General features: G+C 37.4%; 1 protein-coding gene across 2 annotated transcripts in view; it reads left to right on the forward strand.

The window, feature by feature from the left end:
* LOC306860182 (signal peptide, CUB and EGF-like domain-containing protein 3) overlaps nt 1-27,246 on the forward strand; it is a 128,069-nt gene extending 100,823 nt beyond the window's left edge. For both annotated transcript variants that reach the window (XM_079401750.1, XM_079401749.1), the window contains exons 9-23: nt 2,079-2,201; nt 13,447-13,563; nt 16,232-16,354; nt 16,565-16,681; nt 16,774-16,869; nt 17,846-17,962; nt 19,358-19,516; nt 19,631-19,834; nt 20,330-20,491; nt 20,617-20,784; nt 21,483-21,644; nt 21,887-22,084; nt 23,359-23,511; nt 23,637-23,716; nt 24,271-27,246. In XM_079401750.1, the coding sequence (XP_079257876.1) occupies nt 2,079-2,201; nt 13,447-13,563; nt 16,232-16,354; nt 16,565-16,681; nt 16,774-16,869; nt 17,846-17,962; nt 19,358-19,516; nt 19,631-19,834; nt 20,330-20,491; nt 20,617-20,784; nt 21,483-21,644; nt 21,887-22,084; nt 23,359-23,511; nt 23,637-23,716; nt 24,271-24,423 (2,132 nt within the window). In that variant the 3' untranslated portion in view covers nt 24,424-27,246. The remainder of the gene's footprint in view (nt 1-2,078; nt 2,202-13,446; nt 13,564-16,231; nt 16,355-16,564; nt 16,682-16,773; nt 16,870-17,845; nt 17,963-19,357; nt 19,517-19,630; nt 19,835-20,329; nt 20,492-20,616; nt 20,785-21,482; nt 21,645-21,886; nt 22,085-23,358; nt 23,512-23,636; nt 23,717-24,270) is intronic.
* Nucleotides 27,247-27,259: the final 13 nt, after the last annotated feature.

Genomic DNA, 27,259 nt, shown 5'->3' on the forward strand with positions numbered 1-27,259 from the left:
ATGATCAATCCTGGAGCTTTCAGCAGATTTTGAATTCAAAGACAAGAAATCAGAAAACTCCCACTCAGACTCTTTATTGCATGCTGTCATTTCTGAATTACCGTAATTATGAGTTCTCAACTTGTAAACAGCGTTCACGTCTTTGAAGATCTCGTAATTACAAGTTGGGAGTGTTTCATTTCAGCTCAAAGTTCTCCAATGTGACCATTTTGACGTCACGTAAAAGCAACCTCTACACCTCTATTTCCTATAGTGCAGGATTATTTCTTATTTTTACTGCATAAATATTTGTATATGATTTTTTATACGGTTCCTCAATTTATATAAATTTATATAAAAATTTATTTTCTTTTCTTTTTTGTAAGTGGTACTCCAACATTTTCAGCCACCAAGATGAAATTTCCATAATCACAGCATGATCTCGTAGCGACTATAAAACAACGACTGCTTTTGAAGAAAGTAAATAAGCATGAAAAATAGACGAGGGAACACGAAAGGGTTTAACAAAGAATAAAAGAGTTTCCAAAAGGGTGAAAAGCAACTGGAAGTGCAGACTTGTGGGTTCGTGCGGCCAAGACTGGGAGCCTGCGTCGCCCCTAGCGCTCATAACGTTACGCTAACAAGAGCGATAAAAGAACATTGAGTTTTATTAGTTCTGCTGTAGAAGAAACAAAGAAAAACGAGAAGACACGGAGCCTCCTTCAGGCCCAGAGCGAGAGTTTCTTCTGCTCCTAATGCCGTTATTTTCTCCAGATGATGCAGCCTCTCTCTGAGATGAACGCCTCATTTACTCAGATGATTCAGCCGTAATCAGAAACATCCAGTGCAGCTCAATCAAAGCCTGCGGAAAGCAGGACAAGCTGATGATATATTGATCCCCGATTCTGAGAGAACGGGCCTGAGGAGACGCGATCCTGAAAGACTTCCTCCTGTCGGAGTCCCGCAGCGACTCTGAAGCCGCACATTCGTGTCCAAGCCACTCGTCCTCTCGCATTCGCTCCTTTCTCTTATTCTCGCCTCATTTCTTGTCTGCATGCTTCATTTTCTCACTTCTCTTCTTTGATTCCTGTAGCTCAAAACGATAGCGATCGGCGCTAGCAACGTCGAGGTCATGGGTTCAACTCCCAGGGAATACAAAAACTGATGTAAACCCGATGCAATTTGGAAAAAAGCATCTGCAAAATGCGTAAATGTAATTATTTTAGATTTTAGAGTGCTTGAGAAATATCATTGTTTAATATCACAGACTGAACATTTGTTGCTTCAGAAAATAGTGAATTTCTCTGGTAAATTTTCTGGCGGCTGAAAGAAAATGAACAATATTTAAGATACTTAATGCTCCTAGGATTCAAGCAGAGTCTGCCTTTTACAAAATGAGAAACAGTCTGATTATTTTAATTAAGTCTGCGGTTGAAGTGAATTCTTAGGTGAAATTCATAAGGAGTGAAATGTGTTTTAATTTTCTGATGATATGAAATTGCTTTTTAAAAATTATGTGATTATGTGACTTATGTGAGTTATTTTCTGTTATTCATGATTCTTACCGTGTACATTGAAAGGTTTTATTTTTCTTATAAATCTCTTATAAATACATTTTATAAGTTTCTCCAATTTCTGTTCAGTTTCTATAAAAATGTATTTTTATATTTTATTTTATTCTATTTTTTCTATACATAACTCCAACATTTCCTCCAGCGTTTTAAAATAGAGAGTAAAATTATTTCATTGAAGTCTTTTGTCTTTATTCATTATTTATAATTTTTTTTTTTTTTCAAAAAAATGTGAAATGTTTTTAATGTTGTAAGGTTCCCCAAATTGTTTAAATTTCTGTAACGTTTCTATATGAAAGAAAAAATATTTTCTTTTCTTTCTACCTCTCTTCTTCTGATTCGAACAGTAAGCTGATAGTTTAAGCCCAGACAAATCTGTCATATTTACGGTCAGTCACCCTTTTTACCTTTTGATTATTTCACATGTATCCTCCGCTGCTGGTTTGAATCATGGTGAACTGAAGGGAACAGCACTAATCCAGTGCATGTGTATCTGCTCAAGCTCTCTCTTTCTCTCTCTCGGTGCAGACATTGACGAATGCCGCATGAACAACGGCGGGTGCGACCATGTGTGCAGAAACACGGTTGGCAGCTTTGAATGCAGCTGCAAGAAAGGATACAAACTTCTGACCAATGAGAGGACGTGCCAAGGTAAACTAACCAATGAAAATGTCTTTATGTTAAAGCATAAACCTGTACAGAACATTGACCAATCATATCGTTTGAAGGAGGTTTAGATTTTGTTCCGCTGGAATACAAGACAAAAATGCAAATGAGGTTCTGTTTCTCTGCTGCTGGACTGTTTGTGATCCAGCTGGGTTTATTAGGTTAGTTTGGTCATCCCACCAGGAGCATTTAAGGTAATACAAGTCCTATAAATGCACAGACACCTCTTGCTGGTGTTTGAAACGCTCTCATCGATCGACACTGTTACACACACCAGCCATGGGAATATTTCTGGAAACAATGGTTTGATGTCAGTCTATTCGATTTCTCACTATAGCATCCTGTTGATCTCATTACAGCATCCATATCTGAACCAAACACACGTTTAGCTTCCATAATGTGGTGTATTTTAGTTATAAAATACACATATTACATATTTTTGGAATTGAATATACACACGTGGTCAGAATTGTTGGTAAGACTGTGAAAATAAATGTGCATTGTTAATTTGTTATTTTAAAAATTCACAAAAATCTAACCTTTCATTGGAGAATAGGAATTTAAAATGTGGGGAAATATCATTATGAAAAATGTTTTTCTCTAATACACAATGGGCACAATTAACGGCACCCTATTGTGTTGAATTGTGCTATAATAACCCCTACAAATACAACGCATTATATACACTATAAACACTTTAAAGGAGACAGATAATTTCTCTGTTTTAGAGGGATGAACATTTTTGAATCATACCCTATTTATTGCATCAAAATTTGTTCAAACTTTACTATTGGGTGGATAATTATATCAGTTGCTTATTATTCATGCAACAAATACATATTAATGTTCTAGTTTTCATTAATAATCATTGCTGTATAGATGATACAATTGTCTAGTGCTCTTCTAAATGTTTTTAGCATGTGAAAATGTAATTACTATACTGAATGACATAGCATAGACTTCTTCATGGCTAGTGTTTGCATAGGCTATTTCGTTTCATTCTGCAACCTACTTGTTCTACAGATCTGTGTACTATTGTTAAATACTACTGTTTTTGGCAGTGTTGATAATATCATGATTTATATTTTTGGTGAACGTGATTTCACCAAGTACAACATGTTCCTGGATCCATCCTTGTTGATCCTCGAACAACATCCCAATCAGCCAATCAGAATTGAGGGATAAACTTACAGGAAATGTCTGTTTTAGGCTTACAACAACAGTTGTTATTCAGGTATCATTTCCCTCTGATTTTTGGGATAAATTGTGGGTAGGGTTAGGTTTAGGGATAGGGATAGGGTTAGGTCTATGTTTTTGGGCAGTAATGTTGTTCCAGGATCAACAAAATATTTTGATCCAGAAACATGTCTGACTTGGCAAAATCAAGTGCCGGCAATGCAGTGTTGCCAGACATTGTTATTAAAACAAACAAAAACTGAAAAATAAATACAAATAAACCGTGTATTTCACGCCCCGAGGTCTTAATGCATGTTTTTTCCTTCTGGAGCATCAGTGAGCGTTTGAACTTTCTGTAATAGTTGCACATGAGTCCCTCAGTTGTCCTCAGTGTGGAAAGATGGATCTCAAAATCATACAGTCATTGTTGGAAAGGGTTCAAATACACAAAAATGCTGGAAAACCCAAGAATTTGTGGGACCTGAAGGATTTTTCTGAAGAACAGCAGGCAGTTTATCTGTTCAGGACAAACAAGGGACTCATGAACAACTATCACTAAACAAAAAAAAACACAGCTGTGGATCGTTCAGGTAACAACACAATATTAAGAATCAAGTGTATGTAAACTTTTGAATGGGTAATTTTTATAAATTCAACTATTATTTTCTCTTGTGGACTATATGTAAACGTCTTTTATATCAAATATCTTATTCGGGTGAGTACTAAATAAACAGTAACATGCATTTTGTATGATCTCTCTTTTTTTGGTAAAATAATTAACATTTTGCAGATTCTGAAAGGTGTATGTAAAGTTTTGACTTCAACTGTATATATATATTGAGTCTGAGTCTGACTTCATCTGATGTTTCTTTTACTCATATGGGCTGAGTGTGGGAACGGTCTTTGCTCAGCAGCGTGGGCATCTCCTCCTGTCTGCTAAAATGCCATAACCATTGTTGTAAGGAATGTCAGAATGTCAAGTGATAAAATAATCCATGACCTTTTGCCCTCGTCTACAATAAACTCCAGTCTGGAGAACAGTCTGGCTGCTTTATACTGGAGGTTATTTTTGCTCATACTTAGTTGTAGGAGGTTAGTTGTAGCAAGTCAAGTCACCTTTATTTCTATAGCACTTCATACAATACAGATTGTTTCAAAGCAGCTTTATGGTGATAAACAGGAAAAAAAAGCAGAATCAATGATGGAAACTTCATCAAATATGAGACAAATATTCAAATTCAGCTGTAAAGCAGCGCTAACAAAGACAGTAGTGTTATTTCTCAGCTTAATTCTCATCCAATAGTGTCAATGCTATCAAATCCATAATATTACTTGTGTATTAAGTATTATTAATATTAAGTATCTTAGAGTGCATGTGACATTTTGTGCATGAATTATTCATTTTTACTTTCATATTATTGATGAACTATAAAGCATTAGAGATCTAAGACTCAAGGTCTGATATTTGCACTGCAAAATTGACTTTCTTCCTCAGTATTTTTGTCTTGTTGTCCAGTACAAATATCTAAACATTCTTAAATCCAGATACATTTACTAGGGAAGAGAAAACAAGTTGATTTTTTTTATGCCATCGGCTAACATTTACTTAAAGCTTTTATATACAATGCATTATAAAAGTAGTTTTGATTAATTAATTGTGCCTTGTAATGCACCTTATATGATCTCATGATAACCTCAGTTTCATAATATATTTCCTAATTCTTATCTATTCATTTAGAAAGTATAATGCATTAAAACACATTTAACTACAATTATTTATGAAAAGATATAATGCACTACTATAGTGTACTTTATGAATACCTTTATAATGCACTAAGCACAACGGCTTTAAGTAAAGTGTTACAGAAATGTTTTTCTTATTTAAAGCATAAAAACAAGACTCGAGTCATTTTGCTTATCATGTAAATGTATATTGCTATAAGAATCTTAAGATGTTTTCAGTAGAAAACGACAAAATTATTGTTGCATTGTGAACGCTCTCAATGAATGGCAAAGCATACATAGCATGCATAGAAAACCCTTTTGGTGTGGGAAAATGTATGTCAGCGGTTATTTACACTGTGCAAATAGCATATTTTCTTAGTGATAGATACTATTTACACTAAGTGCAAATAGCTATAGATTCTATTTACACTGTTAAAATAGCAAGATTTTCTGCTATTTATACTACTTATTGCAAATAGTGGCAATTATCTGCACCTCAGTACATTATAAAACAGTACGCAATAATAACGTATTGAGTGTAAATTATAGTTTTAATTCAAATCATTAAATGGATGCCACCTTATTGGGGCAATAAAGCCCTCCCTACACCTACCCGATACTTTTATTTTCTGATTATTTCCTTCATTTTTTTTTTAAATAAATGCCTTTCCGATGCGATATGAGATTTGAAAAGGGAGAGAAAAAGTTTGGCAAAAGGCAGGCTCGAACTCGGGTCGATCGCGTCAAAAGGCATGCACCTTACCATCTGCGCCACTAAAACTGATGCTGAACGAGTGTCTGTTTTGAGTGTTGACTAACCCAATCACACGTTGGTGGGCGGAGTTAGTGTAAATAGCCTTTGCCAACAAGGCGCTCCGACACTCCGAAAAATTACCTGTTGTTATATAACCTGTTGTTCATTTGCAAAATAATCATTCCATCAGTCCTATAAATCAGACTGCGTAGTCGTCTATGCTTATCCTTCACGAGGAAACGAGATGCTGGCGCTGAGTGAGTGCTGAGGCTGAAGCATGTAAACAGACTGTTTGCTCTATCTGAGGATTAACAGCCTCAGTGTTCCCCTGCTGTCATCAGCCCAGCGATGGGACGCGTCCTTCAACACCTCTCCGAAAGCCTGGAGACATTCCTGACTCTCTTAAGAGCTTTCTGAGGTGTATTTAGGGGGAGGTGTTATCAGATCCCCAGTATTCTGGAGGTGGCAGTCGCTGATAAAGCCCGTATCTCCGCTCTATAAACAGAGCAGCTGTCATTTCGTTCTCACAATGCCATTGTTTCAAGCTGTGAGATTAAGTGGGACCTGCATGCCCGGGTCTATAAGGGTGAAAAAGTCAGAATATGTTGAAAAAATGTTGTTTTGTTAGGGGCCATTAACTTTTACTCATACTCGGGGTTGGGAGTTGTCAGCTCGTAACTCTCAAATCATGCCGAGACGTGTGCTATTATTTGTCTAAGGGATCGGATTTAAGATATTTGTCAGGCAGATGATAAAACTGATGTCAAAATCCCACAGAATTGCACTGAAAGAAGGACCAAACCTTAATAAAGACCCTGAACCAAATGTGACCCTGGACCACAAAACCAGTCATAAGGGTCAATTTTTTCAAATTGAGATTTATACATCATCTGAAAGCTGAATAAATAAGTAATGTATGGTTTGTTAGGATAGGACAATGTTTGACCGAGATACAACTATTTGAAAATCTGGAATCTGAGGGTGCAAAAAAATCTAAATATTGAGAAAATCGCCTTAAAGTTGCATTAGCCATGCATATTACTAATCAAAAATTATGTTTTGATATATTTACAGTTGGAAATTTACAAAATATCTTCATGGAACATGATCTTTACTTAATATCCTAATGATTTTTGTCATAAAAGAAAAATCAATAATTTTGACCCATGCAATTAATTTTTGGCTATTGCTACAAATATACCTCAGCGACTTAAGACTGGTTTTGTGCTCCAGGGTCACAAATAGCAATGATCCAAGACATTTAATAATATTATTGATTTGATGCCACTGGCAATATTGGGCGAAAACTAAACTGAGCTGAATAATGACACTGTTGTTTTCTGTAGAGCTGCTTAAAGCTGAATCGAATAAATTACCTGAGAAGCGAAATTACATGAAAAAAAATACATAAAAATAAATTACATTTAATGAAAAATATAACAAAATGAAGTGACTTTTATGCTTAAAACAAGAAAAATGTCTTGCCAGTGGCACACAAAAAAAAATTTGTTTAGTTTTTCTTACTCCGTTAGTTGATATGAAGCATAATAAACTCACTTAATTTTGATTATATTTTCAGAAAACAAGGTTATTTTCTTAACCATCTGGTGCAGTTTGCACATACACACACACACACACACATACATATATTTATTAGGATGGCCCTTATTTTTGGACTTTTGACATCATCTGCTCTCACCCTCTCAGTCAACTCTCCTTAATGAGAAATGGAAACAAACCAAATTTCACTGAGATTGGACTATGTTTGGGGTGTGCTCAACAAAGTTGAAATTCTTAATATAGTCTTAATGACCATAACAGCGTGTAATTAAGAATTATACAAAACCATTAGTAAACTCTGAATTAGGTTAAAAACGAGAACACAGAACAGTGTTGTTTGTCTTAAAATATTAAATTACATTGGCACTGATAGCTTTGTGGACGGTGCGCTGACGTACTGCTGTTGCACTTCAGGTGTCCCGAGTTGGCTGTTGTCTTGGATAGACCTCTTTCTTGCATTTGCATTGATTGCCCAGGTACCAGGATCTTCATTTAGGAATGAACACTTGTAGGGAATAAGTTACGATTGTTCTGCCATTGTCGTGACATGTTGCCAAGTATGGTAACCCATACGCAGAATTTCTGCTCTGCATTTAACCCATCCAAGTGCACACATACAGCAGTGAGTAGTAAACACAACTCACTCACACACACCGTTAACACACACCCAGAGCAGTGGGCAGCCATTTGCTCCAGCGCCAACTGGAGCAGTTGGGGGTTCGGTGTCTTGCTCAAGGGTCTCATCTCAGTCGTGGTATTCAGGGTGGAAGAGAGCACTGGTCATTCACTCCCCTGCTGATACCGAGACTCGAACTCATGACCTTCAGGTTACAAGTCTGACTCTCCAACCATTAATCCACAACTGCCCCTCATCTCTGATATCAGAAACAGAAAGAATTTTATCAGTGAACAAAAACTTTGCTAATATCACCAATCAGCTCTTGAAGTACCTGTTGATAAAAAGATTGAGATTCTTTGAGCACACCCTAAATGACAAATTATCTGGATGGAATGTTGCATACATTACTAACTTCTAGTGGAGAAACATATGAGGAGGTGAGATTAATTTTATTTTATTTTATTCACTTCATCGGAATGGTAAGAAACTTGGTAAAGGTTTTGGCACTTGCTGTATGAACAAAAATCTTTAAAGGATGTCATGGTCAAAACCATGAATTCAAGAAAAGATAGTCACACTTGTAGTTGTACTGCATCGGAAATGAATGGGAAGCAAATGTTATTTATCTAGTGGAAACGTTTGGTACTGCACTTAAACTAAATTTTACTGAAAGCTCATTTTTTGAGATATCAACCTCAAATTTGGAACACAACTTGTTTAGATGGCTTTGATTTTCATGTAGTTTTAGAGGAAAGCATGTTTTGGAAAATTTAATATAAAATTTAAAATAGTATTTTTGTGCAATTTTTTTAATAATAAACTTTTATAACTTTTTTATAGTTATAAAACTATATAGTCTTTTTATAGTCTTTTTTTTCTACTTAAACACTAATCTGCCAAGCGCCTTCTTTAAAAAGAGACCAAAATTACCTAAAGCATTTAAGATTTACGACAGTACATTTTGTATTTAAGCCTACTGTATGCTCAAAAAGTGGTTTACAGGCAATAAATGGATCATAACTATTTCATAAATATAATTTAGCACCATATAATCCTCTAAAATAGAAAATATGAAATAAAAACATAATTGAACTAAAATATAGTAAATTCATTTAACTGGAATTCATAAAAAAATAAGTAATTTTGCCTCTCAAGTACTTGTTTTGTGATTGAAGAATATTTAGATATTTGTACTGGAAAAACAGATAACAATTGCTGAGAATGAAAATGATTTTTTTCCAGTGCAAATACCAAATTATGAGTCTTAGAACTTTCATCAATAATTTGAAACTTAAAAATTAATTCATACACAAAGTGTCACAAACACACTATACTTAACATTGAATAATATTATTGATTTGACGGCACTGACACTATCTTATGAGAACAAAGTTTTATTGCCGGATCAAATTTGTTTCATAACAAATGCAACAATAAAATGTGATTAAACTGAACTGAATCAACATTGAACTGAGCTGAAGAACAACACTACTGCATTCTGTAGAGCTGCTTTATAGTTAAATTGAGTTTGTTTTGACACTGATGAGCTAAATTACTGTAAAGCTGCTTTGAAACAATATGTATTGTATAAAGTGCTGCATAAATAAATATGACTTCACCCTAGCAACTGCATAGCAACACCCTTGCAATCTCTTGGCATCATGGCAATGGATTGCATGGACAAGCACCGCTCACTTATTCCTTAGAAAATCTTGTTATTATTTCTAATGTAAATAACCCCTTGATTCTGCTCTTTCTGTAACTATTCCAAGTTCTGTTTTGTTTGTTTTTTCTCCACAGTACCCACTTAGCACAGAGAACTGAAATGCGTGATGAAAGAATGTGAGAATGCAGCGCTGCACGTACACACACCTGCTGTCAGACCCACATACTAACACCCAAACACTCTAAAAATACACTTCAGGGCATCTTAGCAACACAGACCGTTGACCACACTTTTTTGTATTTAAAACCTGTTGTTTTAAATCTTAGGTAATAGTATAATTGGGTAGTTGTCAAATACAATTTTATTAAGCACTCTATTTTAGGTGCTGAAACTGGTCACAGTTTTTTTCTTCCATTATTTCTAGTCACCTTTTGGTGACGCAACCTGTCAAAATTCTGGACACATTTACAAGAAAAATGCTTGAAATAGCTTTAGATGAAATGTAGCTTGTCACACTGACAGCCCAAAACTCCATGCACTGCAAAAAAAAGATTTTCCTCCGTATTTTTGTCACTTTAGTACAACTATCTAAACATTCTTAAATCAAGATACATTTACTTGACGTAACATTACTTAAGATATTAAGTCATTTTTGACCAAAATGATGTCATTTTATGCTTAAATCAAGAATATCTGCCAGTGGGCTCAGAAAACATCGATTTAATTTTCTGACCCCACAGGCCGATTTTTTTATTCTTGTTCAGTGTAAAGTCACTTAATGTTGACCCAAAACAAGACTGTTCTTTTTTTTGCCTCTCAAGTACTTGTATCTTAATTTAACCCTCTGGTGCTGCTCACATGGCTGTCAGAAATGACTGAAACATTTTTATGTCAATGAAATGAATGTACTATATTTTAGTTTGATAATGTTTTTTATTTAAAATTTTGTATTTTTAAGGGATTTTATGGCACTAAATTATATTTATGAAGCAATCCATTTATTACCTGTTTGCCACTTTTTGAGCACAGATGTGAAAATAAAATTTCCAGCTAAAACTGTCATAAATCTTGAATGCTTTGGAGAAGATACTTACGTTTGGTCTCTTTTTAAAGAAGATACTTGGCAGATAAATATATATATATATATATAGGAGTTTATTCTTATTATGAAAAATGCACCAATAGTATATGATATGTAATATATATTTTTCAAAACATGTTTTACTTTAAAACTGGGAGAATATCAAAGACATATATTTAAACAAGTTGTGCCAAATTTGAGGTTTATATCATAAAAATTGAGCTTTCAGTAAGGTTATTGTTTTAGGCACAGTACCAAACATTTCCACCTGATTAAATTCACTTCCCATTTACACAGATGAGCTACTGCACCTATCCTAATAACCTGTAGGACCTCATTTGTGACCCTGGACCACAAAACTAGTCATAAGTCGCACGTATATATTTGTAGCAATAGCCAACAATGCAATGTATGGGTCAAAATTATCTTCTTTTTTTGTTGTTAAAATCATTAGGATATTAAGTAAAGACCATGTTCCCTGAAGATATTTTGTAAATTTCCTACTGTATATATATCAAAACTCATTTTTTGATTAGTAATATATAATTCTAAGGACTTCATTTGGACAACTTTAAGGCTATTTTCTCAATATTTAGATTTGTTTCCACCCTCAGATTCCAGATTTTCAAATAGTTGTATCTCGGCCAAATATTGTCCTATCCTAACAAACCATGCATCAACGGAAAGCTTACTTATTCAACGTTCGGATGATGCATAAATCCCAATTTCAAAAAATGGACCCTTATGACTGGTTTTATGGTCCAGGGTCCCATTTTATTCAATGAGGTGGCAATAGGTCTCCTGAGTTATCTGCTACCATAATGTCAACAGCAGGTCCTCCAGTTCCTGTAAATTGTGGGGATGTGGTGATAGCCTGAATTTGGAGGCCAAAGCATTAACATAAATTTACAATCATGTTCCTCGAACCTCTCCTTGACAAAGGAACACGGTTGCTGTGAATGGGTGCACCTGGTCTGCAACGATGTTCAGATACCTGACAGCTGTCAGGGATTGTGCTGTCAGGATAATGGGGCCTAAAGTGTCCCAAGAAAACATCACCCACAGAATAACACCACCTGCATCTGCCCCACAATGCATCCAGGTGCCATAGCCTCTGTTGGTAATCAGCATATCCGCGCTCAGCCATTGACGTGATGCACCAGGAATCTTGATTCGTCACACCAGGCCACTTTCTTCCAATCATCCACAGTCCAGTTTCAATGATCTTGGGCCCCATTTCACAAGTTGTTGGTGATTGCGTGCAGTTAGCATGGGGATGGTCGGCTATACTGGCCCATACGCAGAGGGCTGAGATGAACTGTGTACTGTGACACATTGCCCTGTGACAGCAGCTGTTGTAGCTGTTGGTGATGCATCGTTTGGCCATTTGTGCACCACTTTTGATACATACTCACTACAGCAGAACGTGAATAAGCCACAAGGTGTGCCGTTTCCACGATTGAAGTTCCAAGGTGCCATGCCATCACAATTTGTCCTTTATCAAACTCTCATAAATTGGCAGCTTGAATCAAGTACATGATTTATTTCATTTTATTTAATTTTGTGTGTGTGTGAGTGTTTTACATGGCAATCAGAGGGTTATGAATGTTCATATATGTGTACTGGAAAACAAGACAAAAATACTGAGATAGAACATCGTTTTTGCAGTCTGCTGGTTGTTTTGCCTTCAGTTACCTTTGGAAAAGAAATGAAATCTGGCTTTTTACACTAAATCCAAGCAGTGTTGAGTCTCATGGGTATCAGAGGATGCCTGTTGGGTTATTCATTGTTCTCCTGCTAAGGCGTTGAGTGATACCCCCCCCCCCCCCCCCACACACACACACACACACACACACACACACACTGCACTCACATCCAATCCCAGAACTGATGTTCACCAAAGGCAAGAAACAGTGCAGACATCAGCAGGGCGATTTGTTAGATTGAACAAGAGTTTCTGGGGCGTGTATTGATTGTGTAACCTTCATTTATGGAGCTGTGCTTTCTCAAGGCCTGACTGATGAAGCTGCTTCTTGATGCCACACTTTAAGGTAACCTGGGGACGATGTGGCCTGAATTGATCCTGATCCACTAAAATGATAATAGCTTGTTAATAAGCTCATTCACACACAAACTGTAAAAAAAAAAAAAAAAAGTACTTGTCAACAGTAATGGGAATCAGTGTTGACAAAAACACAAAACTAAAATTAGAAAATGTGCTGAGGTTGAATTATGAGCTGGACATTTTTGTTCCCATGAGATTCACCCAGACAGAGATTAGGTGTACAGGGAACTTCTGCAGTAATGAGTGAGGTGGCAGTCAACAGAATCCAGAGGCCGACCCGAAATAGTCTTAAATTACGACACATTCCATAATATGGCAGACGGGGGAGCGTTTAAGGCTAAATCATTTCCATATGTCCTGAGGAAATAAGGATGAGGGGTTTAAATACCTCAGCTCTAGCCAGGTAATGTGTGTTAATGAACAGCAGAAGGTTTATTAAGACCTAATTGGGGATTCCACTGAAATGATTGATGTCAGATGGAGCGCCACATGGTACTGTTCATTGTGGCTACCGCTTTTCCACTACGGTGTGAATTCAATAGTTCTCATATGAATAAATGTGTTTGTGTTTCCTGTTTCTGCAGATATAGATGAGTGTTCATTCGACCGGGCGTGTGACCACACATGTGTGAACTCACCTGGAAGTTTCCAGTGCTACTGCCACAAAGGTTACGTCCTGTACGGCGTGGCTCACTGTGGAGGTAAGCCATGCATTATGGGAGTTTCTGTGTTGCAAGAACAACGTCCATTTCCTTTGCAGTAAAGAAACGTCTAATAGAAAACTCATGTTGGTAAACCCACTAGCTCTTCTTGGTAGGACCTTGGGCAAACACATCCAATGAAAACTGAGACTTTCCTATATAAATGCTCTCCAGTTTCCTCTGGCAGCAATCGGGACCCTAAACAAATCTGTAAAGGTCATTCTGAGGTTTGTATCCACCTTATTTTGCAACCAAGCTATTTCGTTTTTTGATTATGATAATAGTTTGCAATGTAAAACAGCACAACAGACAGTTTTTGTAAATGTAAAATAACTAGAAGTGAATGACAGTGGAAGTCTTGCACATTAAAGTTACAAATGGGATTGTGCACTTATGTTATGGTGGATAAGTCACTAGCTGTAATCTAGATGTTATATCTTTGAAATAATGGGTACTTGTTACTTTTGGTTGTCCAGGAAAGTTTTATGTCTTGTAATTATATAATCAATTTCAGCTAAACCCAGTGCTGAAAGCCATGGTTATCATGTCAGTCAGATGGTTTCTTCCCGTCTAAGTGGGCGGCTGTCAGCCAGAATAAGCTGCATCAGTGAACCTTGTTTCAGGGCTGATTGAACAGACGAGGACTCATTTAGTGGTGGGTGTGTCTAACTATTGTTGAGAGGATCAGAAATAATGAATGTATCTCTTTGTCCGTTAGCACTTAGATAACACCCAGATTTATGGAGTTCTCTCTTTTGTTTCCAGAGAATGGTCATCGGTTTCCCATTGATAGCCGGGAAACAGAAGTTAAAGGCCCTGATATACTCAGAGCGAAGTTCTTTTTCATTCTTTGCTTAGGGATAAAAAGAAGTTTGAAATACCTTTGCATTGGTATATTTTTACAACTTCAATTTCTGCTATAAAGCAGCTCTCTGTGCATGTTTTTACTTGTGACTGACCTCGACGGACTGAACAAAAGAAATGAACCGGAGAAGATTGCCAGAACACAGCATCATCAGCATGGACCAATGGTAGCTTGACGGCATTTACCATTTGCCAAAGTCCTGAAACAAACTTTGTTTTGGCTTGATTTTCTTCAAAATGATGCCACACAGGGTGTGGACAAAACAGGGTGCAAAATTGAAAAAATAAAACCTTGTATTATTCAGACATGAAACTACATTTATGTATCTTATATGTACTAAGCTACTGAGCTATACTTTGATACAACCTCCCAACTTTTCTCTTTTTTTGAACAAAATGTGCTTTTTACCTTGGACTGTGTAATATAATTTCAGCTTTATCTTTAACAGCATTCAAGATGTTTTTAACATTTCAAAACACTGTTATATTAGCAGATAGATTACACTTTCACATGTGACCAACAATTCCTCAACAAATATAAAAAATGATAATGAAATATCAAAATATTCCTCTGACGGAGGTGACGAAAACCAGAATTTGTAGTCATATACATTGAATCAATCAATTATTGTATTAAAACAAACACAACAAACAGCGAGTATGTTATTGTTTATAAAGCTTTTATTCAAGAGTCACATTTAAGTATTTTGATATATTATTAGAACCAAAAATCTGACGGTGGTGACAAATTTGGCATTTTTTTCACAAAACAAATGGAGTTCATGTAGTAGCTTTTTTGTTTTTTTTTTCTGTTGATGCTGGATGTTAATGGAACCTGCTTCAGTAGAATAAAATGATCTAAATACTACAAATAATTTTCTCAGAAATTGGAAGATGGTGTTGACATATGGTTGTGACCAGGAAATATTAACATTAGGATTTAAAATATTCTAAAACTATAAAACTGAGTCTGTCTGTCTGACTGCACACCAGTTTGTTCTTCAGGTTTGCTTGAGGTATATCAGGGCCTTAAAGCTGCAGGGCCTTGGGTCAGAATTGACTGTTGCCGAGTTTACAGTCAAAGAACATGTAAACTCTTTGGTTTAGGTCTTTTTCCATTCAAGTAGACTTGCACGACTTGAAAGCAGCTGCCTGAGGCTGTCATCAAGTGGACTGACTTGCCATAAAAGAGACTTTGACCAAAGTCTGTAGCTACAAGAGGTTAACAGAAGTGCCAATCTAACACTGGTTTTCTCTTCCCCCGTCCCTTTCCTCGCTCTTTAGATTAATGAAGGATCGGGATCCAGACAGGGAAAGGAAATGTGAAAGTCAAAGGTTTAGCCTGGAGCCGGTTCAAATCTGATGGGGGACAAAAGAACGACAAAGAGAAGGAAAGCCAGACTAGCCTAGCAAGCGAGCTCTGTATTCCTTAAAGAAACAAATAAAACCAAAAAAAACCTGCTCTTTGTTGAAACACACTTTTTCTTTGTCTCTGTTTCTCAATGAAACTATCTCCGTTTAGTCTTTTGTTTGGCTTTGTTTTTCTTCTTCTGCTGGTTTTGTTCCAGTGTTGGGGAGTAACTAGCTAAAAATACTGATGATGCTAAACTGTCTAATTTGTTAACTTCGCTTTTAGTCCATGTTAGATTCACTTGTCAATGGAAATAGAAGGTTGAGTGAATTGCATTGTTGGATGAAGCGAAGGTTGCTCTGTATTTTTCAACAGTTGAATACCCATATTTTTCTATTTATGGCCTTTTATAACAAAGATACATAATTTGTAATTGTCTGCTTTGTTTTATAGATATTGATGAGTGCAGCATTAATCGGGGTGGCTGTAAATTCGGATGCGTGAACACTCTGGGCGGTTACGAGTGTACCTGCCCTCCTGGTTACAAACTGCACTGGAACAGGAAGGACTGTGTCGGTATGTGGACAAGAGGGCCACCTAGAGGCCATTCAGATGCCACTACAATCTTATGGTTCAAGTGCAAATGCCAAATACTGCAGATTAATTCCTTATTTTATAAATGATAGATTTGTATTAGTTGATTGTCTTTGTGATCCAATCACTTTTGATGCATATTAACATAATTCATTGTACTTGCTTGGAGTCAAACTTACCATTTCTGCACAGAGATCGTGAAATGTACATCCAATCTGGTGGGCTCCAAAGCCACCCTTACTTGCAGTAAGATGGGGAAAAAAGAGAGCTGCTCTCTCACGTGTGCATCCAAAGCACATTACCTATCAGGTACAAACCAATACCCCCCAAAATACCTAATTTAACAAGCTTGTGCATGCAACTCTAATTCTGGTGATCAATTTTCATTTTACGTTTCACAGAATCAGACAACAGCTATTCTGTTAGCTGTGGAATACCCCTTCTACGAGGTAAATCTCAGAGCAGATTAAATGCAAGCAGCATCCAGAGCTGCATAGGTAAGATCATACATACGTCCCAACACCTCCCTTATCTCATAGGCAGTTCAATCATGACAAGTAATGTTTTGTTTTTCCACAAAAAGTGTATTTAGATCATCAGTGAGGAGTAGGTCAGTCAAGGCTTGACTTGAATCTTGGCGACTAATGGTGTGCACTAGACTTTGATGGCTAATTTTATGTAATATTTTACCAGTATAAGTTCCCATACAGGTAATCGAATTAGAAGCATCTCATTTTTGTTGTGAGATATGTTACAGAAACCATTAAGCATGTTAACTATAAACTAACATTTGGACATAAACTAGCAACCCTGTGTTACCCATTTTAACGTTGTTTATTATTTATCAAAGTTTTAGTGTGAAGGATTCCACGTAGAGTATAAATCAAACGGATCATATATTATTTAATTTGATCTCCTGCGGTTAACGATAAACATTTTCTTAATGCTAAGCCCCTCAATTTCACTGATCATTTGTTGAAAAAGACTTAATTTTGTAAGACATTTAGGTCCTATTTTGTACCCTATTTGTTGAAAGTGCCGCCAAACAGAACCTGGAAAGCGATGAGACGTTTCTTTTGAACAGCTGCAGTCGATGATTCCAAGAAACATAATGACAGATACATCGCAGCTGTCCAATTACATGATCACTTGATGCGCTTGGCAAATTAGAAACTTATTTACCATGCCTGATGTTTGTTTTGATGTCAAACTTGTTTCACATTAGGATGCCTGTCACGGCACACTATAATCTCAAATTGCTGTTCCTCATAAGTGTTCAGAGTGAGCATAAAGCTAACACGAATCTGCTTTAAATGTTCACAAACAGCCCAGCTGGTTTTGTTTTTTCAATCAAGCACGTTGCATGTAGCGAGTCAGCAGCTGTGAATGAATGTAGTTAGCTTGTAGTTGTCAGCAAGGACTTTATATGAATCATGTTGAGCTGCATGTCAAGGCCTCTTTGTTTGGTTGTAGAGACTCAGGCTCCTCCAGTGAAGCAGACGGCATCCTTCCGGATCAAGAACGCCAAATGCCACCTGCACCCGAAGCATAAGGGGAGGGCAGAGGACAACGGCAGACAGATCGGGCCAGGTCAGAGGTCATAGGGGCCAGGAAATGAAGGGTACCATGTCATTTTGATGGTCCCTGTTGTGGAATAAGGTCATAGGACTGTTTGTTGAGGGAGCTGCATTCTCTCTGCAACTCACTCTGTTTCTTCCACTATTAGATTCATTTCGTCCATAGAAATGCGTTTTTCAGTGGTATTATTTGACACAACTGGCAGAAGTTTTCCGTGCATGGTAGGTAGACGCAACTAATCAATAATGACATTCGTTGTCGATAATTTTTATTATCGATTATTATTGATTTTATCGATTAGTTGTTGCAGCCCTGCTCTAAATCTCTCCTTTCCCTCAGCCTACTCTGCTCTGATTGGTTGGATGGCCCAGTCTGTTGTGATTGGTCGATCGCGTACAGCATGTGTCAGAAACGATACTAGCATTGCCATAGTTCCATATTTTTAACACTTGATAGAAAATATAAACATCTATTATTTATCATTCTTATAGGTTGTGATTCAGTGGAGCCAGCTGGTCCAAATAAACTGGGTACTGAGCCATCATTCAAGAGCAAGCGTTTTGTGAATCCCCGCATTGAACTCCGTGAGATTAGAGAAGTAGCCTTCGGTAAAATTACGTGTTTGAGGGCAGGTCATGTTGTCCACAGCCGACCGATGTAGAGCATAGGCAGGCATTATCCATATGTTGTGTACACCGTGATATGTAGCCGTCACAGACGTGGGATTCAAATTACTATCGACTTGTTTAGGCTGTACAGAGACAATAACTTTAGTTATATCGTGCACTTTTGGCTTTATAGCTCTGCAGATTGTTTGAATTCACATACAGCTACATTACACACTGCATGAAAGGCAATATTAGAAATGGCATAATAGGGGCACTTTAAGGTTGTGAAGGCATGGTAAAACGAATCCACATGAATCAGAGGTTTAATCCAAGTCTTTGTATGAGCACTTTATATGATGATCTAAATCAGGGGTGGTGAACGTCTGTCCCTGCAGAATTTTGCTTCAACCCTAATCAAACACACCTGAGCACGGTAATCCAGGTCTGAGGGGTTACTAGGAAGATTACAGGCAGGTGAGTTTTTTTTAGGGTTGGAGCTGAACTCTCCAGGAACCGGAGTTCACCACCCCTGATCTAAACAATGATCTACACACATGGTAAACACATATGTGATTTGCTCTGTGTACGCATGTTTATTATGTAAATAAAAAAAGGCCTAAATTGAAGGTGAGTAAATAATGACTATTTTCAATTTTGGGTGCCTTTAAATCCCCATTATTACAAATTTCATGCTATATATTTAAAAGAGTTAGTAAGTTGACAGTCTAATAGTGTCTTTCCAAAAAATGTGAAACAATTACATTTAAGTGCCCTCTTTGTGTGAATAATGACTTTCCAGGTGGCCAACCGTGCAACAACTGCCTGGTCACGTTCGTTAACCTGAAGTGTGATTCGACTAAGAAGGCCAAAGGTCGTCGGGCACGTAACCCATCAAGCAAAGAGGTCACGCGCATCACTCTGGAGCTGGAGGCTGAAGTCAAGCCAGGAGATGCCACTGGTGAGTCTGACATCCTCCACCTAAAATAAACCCTCTAACTACCTACAGAAAATGCAGGATGAGCGTGGAAATGCGGTGCATGAAGGTCATGATGTTCATTTTGTTCTCCTGTAGGGAACTGTAACATAATGTGTCAAAGGCAGCGCATGGAGCAGCAGATGAAGTCGTACATTAAAGCTCTGAAAAAATCCATTAACCAGGAGCGTTTCCTCATCCGTGTGGCTGGATTGGAGTATGAGGTGGCACAGAAGGTCCCACAAGCTGGACAGAGGCAGGAGAACTGTGGACCGGGACGAGAAAAAGACAGCGGCCGCTGTGGTAAGAACGGAAGAGTGAGTGGGGTTTGTTTTATATTAACCCCCTTCTCCACTGCAACTTGATGCAAGAGAGCTAGCTTAAAACAAAGTGTCAACTGTTAAGAACGAACGAGAGCATCTACGAGATGGTCTGGGACTTGCACATAAAAAAGAGATTTGGCTTGGACTCTGATCGTCTATGCATGTCTGTTTTATTTATGCAGAAGTGCTGCAAAATATGTCAAATAAACAAGTTTTGCCATTGCTATTCTTTGACAGTGGTTTTTATAAATGTTTGCAAGCAAACTCTGATAACTAAGGAATTTGGAAAATACTGACAACTAATGCAATGGAAACTAAACTGACTAAAGCAAAGTTCACAACTTTTCAAGTCTTGGGTTACGAATTATAGCATTTTACATTGATCGCTTAAAACCACAAGGTCTTTAGAGTCACATTTCAAAACTCAGAATTTCAGCTGCCTCACTGCTGCCCCCTGCTGGCTGCTCTCTCTTAGTCAGATGTTTGCCTGGGTCATACTACCATGGTGAGCAGGAACGCTGTGTCCAGTGCCCACCTGGAACATTCCAGGAACGTGAAGGTCAGCTGGCCTGTGACCTTTGTCCTGGAGGAGACCGCCATGGCCCAACAGGGGCCCGCAACATCACGTCATGTGCAGGTAACTAGACTTAATCAGTGTGCCTTCTACTTGTAATATAATGTAAATGTTTCCTGCACGAGACACTTATATTTCTTTTAAGAGTACATTTTTAACCATTCTTGGTCATTTTTGTCTGTTTATAGGTCAATGTCCACCTGGTTATTTCTCCAGCGATGGGTTCAAGCCCTGTCAGCTGTGCCCTGTGGGAACCTACCAGCCCGACCCAGGACGGACACTCTGTTTCCCCTGTGGAGGTGGGCTCGGTACCAAAAGAGAGGGCGCCAGCTCCTTTAATGACTGTGAGGTCAAAGGTCAGACATTTTGACACTCTACAGTGCAGTACATTTACATAAAGCTAGACAGTGAGCACAAAATGTTTGGAGCAAAACATGGTGCACAAATTGTATGTTGTTTACACCAGTGTAATTTTGCCATCATTGAGATACTATTATAGGTTTTAGTAATATTTCAAATTAGTTTTTATTTTTTCTGTTTTAATTTTTTTTATATTTCTATTTATTTTGTTACTTTTTATTTAAATTTGAGTTATTTTACTATATCATATATCTCACATAAGTTAAATAAAAATGAGAAATATTCTGGGAGGAGAGTAATGAAAATTTAAATGAATCATGCAAGGTTATTTACTAAAGGTTGCTGTAGTCAGTTTATTGGTATTTGTGCCATTATTTAACGCATTTTCTTAACTAATTTTGTGCCATTGTGTACCTGATTCCCATCAACTCTGCTAGTTTGCGATCCGAAGCTAATTTGCACTGCTTTTTGCAGATTGCGTTGATAATTACGGAAATGATCCAGCTGCATCTGTATTCTTTAATTTGCACGTTGATCAGTCCCATCGCACTTTTATAGGATTGCTGTCTCATGCTAATTTGCTCTGTTTAGTAAATCTGGCGCTTAGACTCCTGTGGTCCATGTGTATGCAAAGGAAGCTTCATGCTAAATCAGCCCATGTGATATTGGTGTTTGTGTGTGTGTGTGTGTGTAGTGTTGTGTTCTCCAGGTCACTATTATAACACCTCAGTTCATCGTTGCATCCGCTGTCCTCATGGAACCTACCAGGCTGAGTTTAGACAGAACTACTGCATTTCCTGTCCTGGAAACACCACCACAGACTTCGACGGGGCCATCAGTGTGTCTCAATGCAAGAGTGAGTCCATTCATTCTTAAGCACAACTTCTAATCAGTCGATTAATCAGGCTAATTTGAAATCTGGAAATAAAAGCAATATCAGATCAGCAAATTGCATTTTGAGTGAACCCATGTGTTTTATGAAGGTTAAACCTGTATTTTGGAACTGGGAGTAAAAAGCATTTAAGGAATAAAAAGTTATCCAGGTCTAGAAATGTTCCATTTTATCATAATGTAATCTGTTGTTTATGGTGTGTTCAGATCGGGAATGTGGGGGTGAAATAGGTGAGTTCATCGGGTACATCGAGTCCCCCAACTATCCAGGAAACTACCCAGCCAATGTAGAGTGTATCTGGACGATTAACCCTCCACACAAACGCAAGATTCTGATCGTGGTTCCAGAGATCTTCCTCCCATCTGAGGATGAGTGTGGAGATGTCCTAGTAATGAGGAAGAATGGTAAGATTTTGTGCTTTGCTAGGCTTAACCTTCATATCAACTGTCAAAAATGATTTCACACTTTCAGTACAACATGCTTAAAGCAGCAAGTTAGCGTTAACATGCACCCTACCCTTTGGGATCAAAGGGTAGGATTTTAAAGAAGTCTCTTCTGCTCATCAAAGTTGCATTGATTTCAAAAATACAGAAGAAAACCGTAATATTATTGCAATTTAAAATAATGGTTTACTATTTTAATATACTTTATAATTATTGCTAATAAATCAGAATAGGCTTGTTAGAGAGACTACACTAGCCTGCCACCGGCTGGCGAGAGTAGCTGCTTGCAGTCGGGGTGGAATTAAAAGAAGATGTCAAGTCGGACACTTTCTGCTCCCGGTAGTGACGCTCACACTGTGTTTGCATACTCTATCACTGGAAGTGAAATAAATGCAATATGTGTCAAATACACAGATGTTTCTGAAACGTTTTAACGAGCAACAGAAACCCTTTTTATATACTGCTTACTACAGTGCCATCTGTTCATGAATAAATTTCAACATAAACATACTATTTAAATACCAATAAAGTGCTTTTATCAGTGTTTTTTTGATAAACGTGACTCAATATAACTGTGACTACACTAATAAAGCTTTTACTGTTATAAAAACACAGATTTGTGATCATTATTGGAATTGTAAGAATAAACACGCAACACGCGTCGTGCTTGTCATCACAGAATCTGACCAATGAGAATAAAGTGTGTTGTCATCAAGGCTCTCACAGCTGAACTGCTGCTCCTGATCTCGGTGGCTGGTCTCGTTTTGCTCTCGCGGTACTTTGATGTGATCGCAAGGCTGCTGCAGCACCAAAGTCGGAAAGATTTTCTAACCAGAATGCATTGCTTTTGTCAGGCGGCAGCCGATCATTGCAACGCTGCATGAAGTCGAACAAGCCTAATGATTTCTGAAGGATCATGTGACACTGACGACTGGAGTGATGAATGAGGAAAATTCTGCTTTGCATCACATGAATAAATTCAAATATTAAACTGTTATTAAATTGTAATATTTCATAAGATTACCGTTTTCTGTAACAAATACAGCCTTCATGAGCATAAGAAACATGTTTAAAAAAAAACAGTAAAAACCCAAACTTTTGGACAGCAGTCTAGGTTTGATATTAGTGTAATATTGGCTTACCAGGGTGTCTGCTGTCTCTCCATGTTCTTGGTGATAGTTTGCTTCGAAAAATAGGTCGGCTTTGATTTGAATGCCGACATTTTCTCTTCTTAGGGTCAGCGACCTCTATCACCACTTATGAAACATGTCAGACGTATGAGAGACCGATTGCATTTACAGCCCGATCACGCCGCCTCTGGATCAACTTCAAATCCAACGATGTAAACAGCGCTCGCGGATTCCAGATTCCATACGTCACTTACGATGGTAAAGTCTCAAGATCAGCCCTCATTTATTTGGGTATAGAAGAAAAAGTAGAAAGATTTGTGATGGTTTCAATACATTCTTAACTTTCATTGTCACTAAAGTGTGTTTGATTTTCTTTTATTTAGAAGACTATGAGCAACTGGTTGAAGACATTGTAAGAGATGGACGACTTTACGCCTCTGAAAACCATCAAGAAATACTTAAGGTCAGTTTTGCATTGACTGCACTGCAAAATTGACTGCATTTTTTTGTTGTTTTCCAATCTAAACATTCTTAAAATACATTAACTTGAAGTAAAATGACTTGATGCAAGTCTTGTTTTCTGAAAAATGTATCAAAAGCAAGTTTGTTTAAAACAAGAAAAAGTATCGGCCAATGGGTAAGAAAAATAAGTTTTCCCCTTGAAACAAGTTTACTTTTCTGATGCATTTCTTGTTTTAAAGGGTTACTCCAAACCCGTAAAAGCTTTGTTTGTCTTTGGAACACAATTTAAGATATTTTGGATGAAGATTGGGATTGTCCCATTGATTGCCAAACAGTTAACCCTGTCAAGGCCCAGAAAAGATTGAAAGTCAGTGTCAAATACGTCCATCTGCCATCAGTGGTTCAACTGTAATTTTACGAAGCTACGAGAATACTTTTAGCATGCAAAGGAAACAAAAATAACGACTTTCCATGCAATGACCATACATGATGACACCGTTTATTTCAGGTCTCATTCCATTTCTTTTTTTTGTTTGTTTGTTTGTTTCTCGCCAGGATAAAAAACTGATTAAAACTCTGTTCGACGTGCTGGCTCACCCAAACAATTACTACAAGTACTCAACTCGGGACTCCACAGAGATGCTCCCGCGTTCCTTCATACGCCTCATCCACAGCAAAGTCTCCGCCTTCCTGCGTCCGTACAAATAGTCAAAAGTCTGCCTCCACACACCTCCAGTCACCTGGCCTCGAGTCAATGGGATCCTACACACATTTAAAGGAAATACACACACATACACACACGCACACATACAACCACACTATGCAGATGTTTCACTTTACCTTTTTCTTTTCTTTCTCTTGTCAGTCATTTCTGAGGGGAAAAAACGCTTCTGTGTAGTCTACATGTAATACAGTCGTATCGAGCCAAACCGAAGTGTTTCCTTTCTCTACGTGTCAGTCACCGTTCTGTGCTGTTGACGTTTTTTGTTCGGTGGTTTGCACGCTCAGTCCTGAGGCATCCCGTAGAGGAAGACGATGGTTTGGGTGGTTCCCACACCCCCAGTTAAGAGCGACGTGTGAGTTTAAACACACCTGATTGTGTTGTACAGACTAAAGAAAGTTGTAGCATGTCAAAGAAAAGAAAAGCTATTTGTCGAACTGTGATCGTGCTTTAAAAATAGGCTTTTTCCCAAGTTCCAGTTCTCGTAAACTCGTAGTCCTCAAAATAAATGTACAATCTTTTGTATATCTGTACTTTTAGTGTGCTCTTGGTAACTAAGATCTAATTCATATTAAGCATTTCACAATGTTAAAGCATTATATTTGAGCTCCTAGAGCATACATATAATCTCTAAAGCTCATGCTGTTAAAACAGTAATGTTTTATTAAGGTCTGCCTGTTTGGATTGTATTATTGTCAACTGCATACTCGTCTATTTCCTAATATTCAAGTTAATTTAAGGCATGAGAGATATGTGGGTTATTAGAAAGGCTCGGGGTGATGAAAAGGTCGGTTGGTATTGTAAAAACTATTAACACTCAGTTCTGTGAAGGTTTTTTGCAGGACATGCAATTGCTGCTTCTTCAGAAACGTCACTTTAAGCCTTCGGTTTTACCTTATGCGATTCAAGAAATTTCCTACAGTGAAGAGCAGTTGAGGGGCCAAAGTCTTTCACAGGTTGGAAGTAATGCAGACATGAATCACTGATAAACACAAACCACAGGTTGACGTGGATGGACTCAAGAAAGAAAAAGAAAAAAGGCACCGCTCCACATTTCAGGATGAATCGAAAGTGTTTTGCACATTACGTAAGGACCCAAAGAGAAGCAGCATTCGGGTTACAGGTGTTGGGTTTCACCGGACCATGGTGAGAAGTGCCAGAAGTGCAAAAGTGTCAGGATAAACCTGTGGATGTTGACATTTATGAGTGTTTCTTGTATTAATTATGAACCCGTTAGAATTCCTCGCGAATGTGTTCATAGGTAAAGCCCTTCACATAAAGTGAGAAAAGAGTGAGAAGGTCAAACCATACCCAGTTTTGATATGGAAACAGAAAAGGACTGGTCCAAATTGTACTGTTTGTTTTTTGTATATTGTAAATATGAAATAAACGTAGACTAATTGGAGTCTGAGAGATCAGTCCAAACAAGTTGTTCTCCCAACCTTGTATTTACCGTTGTGCTATCCTTAATATACAAGGCTGACGCAAAAGAGGCTCCATTCAAACTTTAAATATTATCGCCAGATACATACTCTATGCAAGTATGCAAACGCTTGGCCAATGTGTTGCAAGCACATGGTCCCGGTTGTATATAACCATGCACTCTTGCATTCATGCAGTCTTCGGGACTTAAGGGGGACGATGGTTACTTTTTGAAATAAACATTAGAAAGATAGCTATATACATCAGCTTTAACTTGCTCAATGAGATTCTCTTCGCCATCTCAGTAAAAAAGACAAATCTCTCTGTATTTTACGCTAATGCAATGCTCAGAATGCAACATAGTACTTGCACATTTCAGAAAACAGTGATTCATTAAATCAAGCTAAAAATGTTTGCATTTACATACTTGCGTAGAATGTTTGGGACTATTTCTGTGCTGGAAAAAGACAATTTTGTGGCATCGAGTTCGCTGGCTCAACATGGGGTCAACTGCATTTAACTGTAACCTTTGCATTTAATCCAAACCTCTTTTAATTCAAATTGAATCCATCTACAGACACACATGGTTGTCCCACCCAATATATATATATTTTTTTTTATGTTATGGACTGAAAATGTTAACCCTGAAGACTATATCATAAAATCCAGAACTAAAGAGAATGGAATGTGTGAGATATTTGCAAAGGGTTATTTTATGAAGCAGTTATTGACTTTTTTAGGTATTTTGTACATTTGTCAGCTGTTACATGGGCCACTAATATAATTGTTTAAATGTATAAATATGATAGTATAGTCAGAAAAAGAAAAGCTTGGATTAACCCAAGAAGAAGTGAAATGTCAATATTGCCCCACTCGCAGAAACCAAACTCAAGTTCAACTCACCGTCTACTACTAAACATGTCAGCACTGCAAGTTGGATATTTCCGTGAAAAAAAGAGATGGGTCATATGTGAAATAGCCACAATTGCCCTGAAATGAAAAGTGTGTGGCAAAGTAGTCAATGTTTTGTTGAATGTTCAGTAAAAGAAATGCAGAGTATTAGCTACTCTAACTAGTCGATGTCATTAGCGGTCTGTGACTGCTGCTTTATTTTTATAATTTACTCTGTCTTTGTTCTACCAAACCCATTTCAAACAATGTTAAATGTTTTGATCAATCCATGTTGCTGTTTTATTTTATTTTTATTCATTTTTTTTTTTCATTTGTCTTTTCCCCATTTTTCAAAGTGTCTTTTGTTAGAGAAAAAAATGACTTTGCCACAGTTTCATGGAATTGGAAATGGTATTTGCACTTGAAATTTGTTTATGCTCATGTAAAAATGTCTGGATTTAGTATTGTCTTTTTAAATGAAAGAAATTGGTGTTCTTAAAGTTGTCTATT

The sequence above is a fragment of the Barbus barbus genome, assembly GCF_936440315.1.
Source record: "Barbus barbus genome assembly, chromosome: 41".
In the NCBI taxonomy this organism is placed as follows: domain Eukaryota; kingdom Metazoa; phylum Chordata; class Actinopteri; order Cypriniformes; family Cyprinidae; genus Barbus; species Barbus barbus.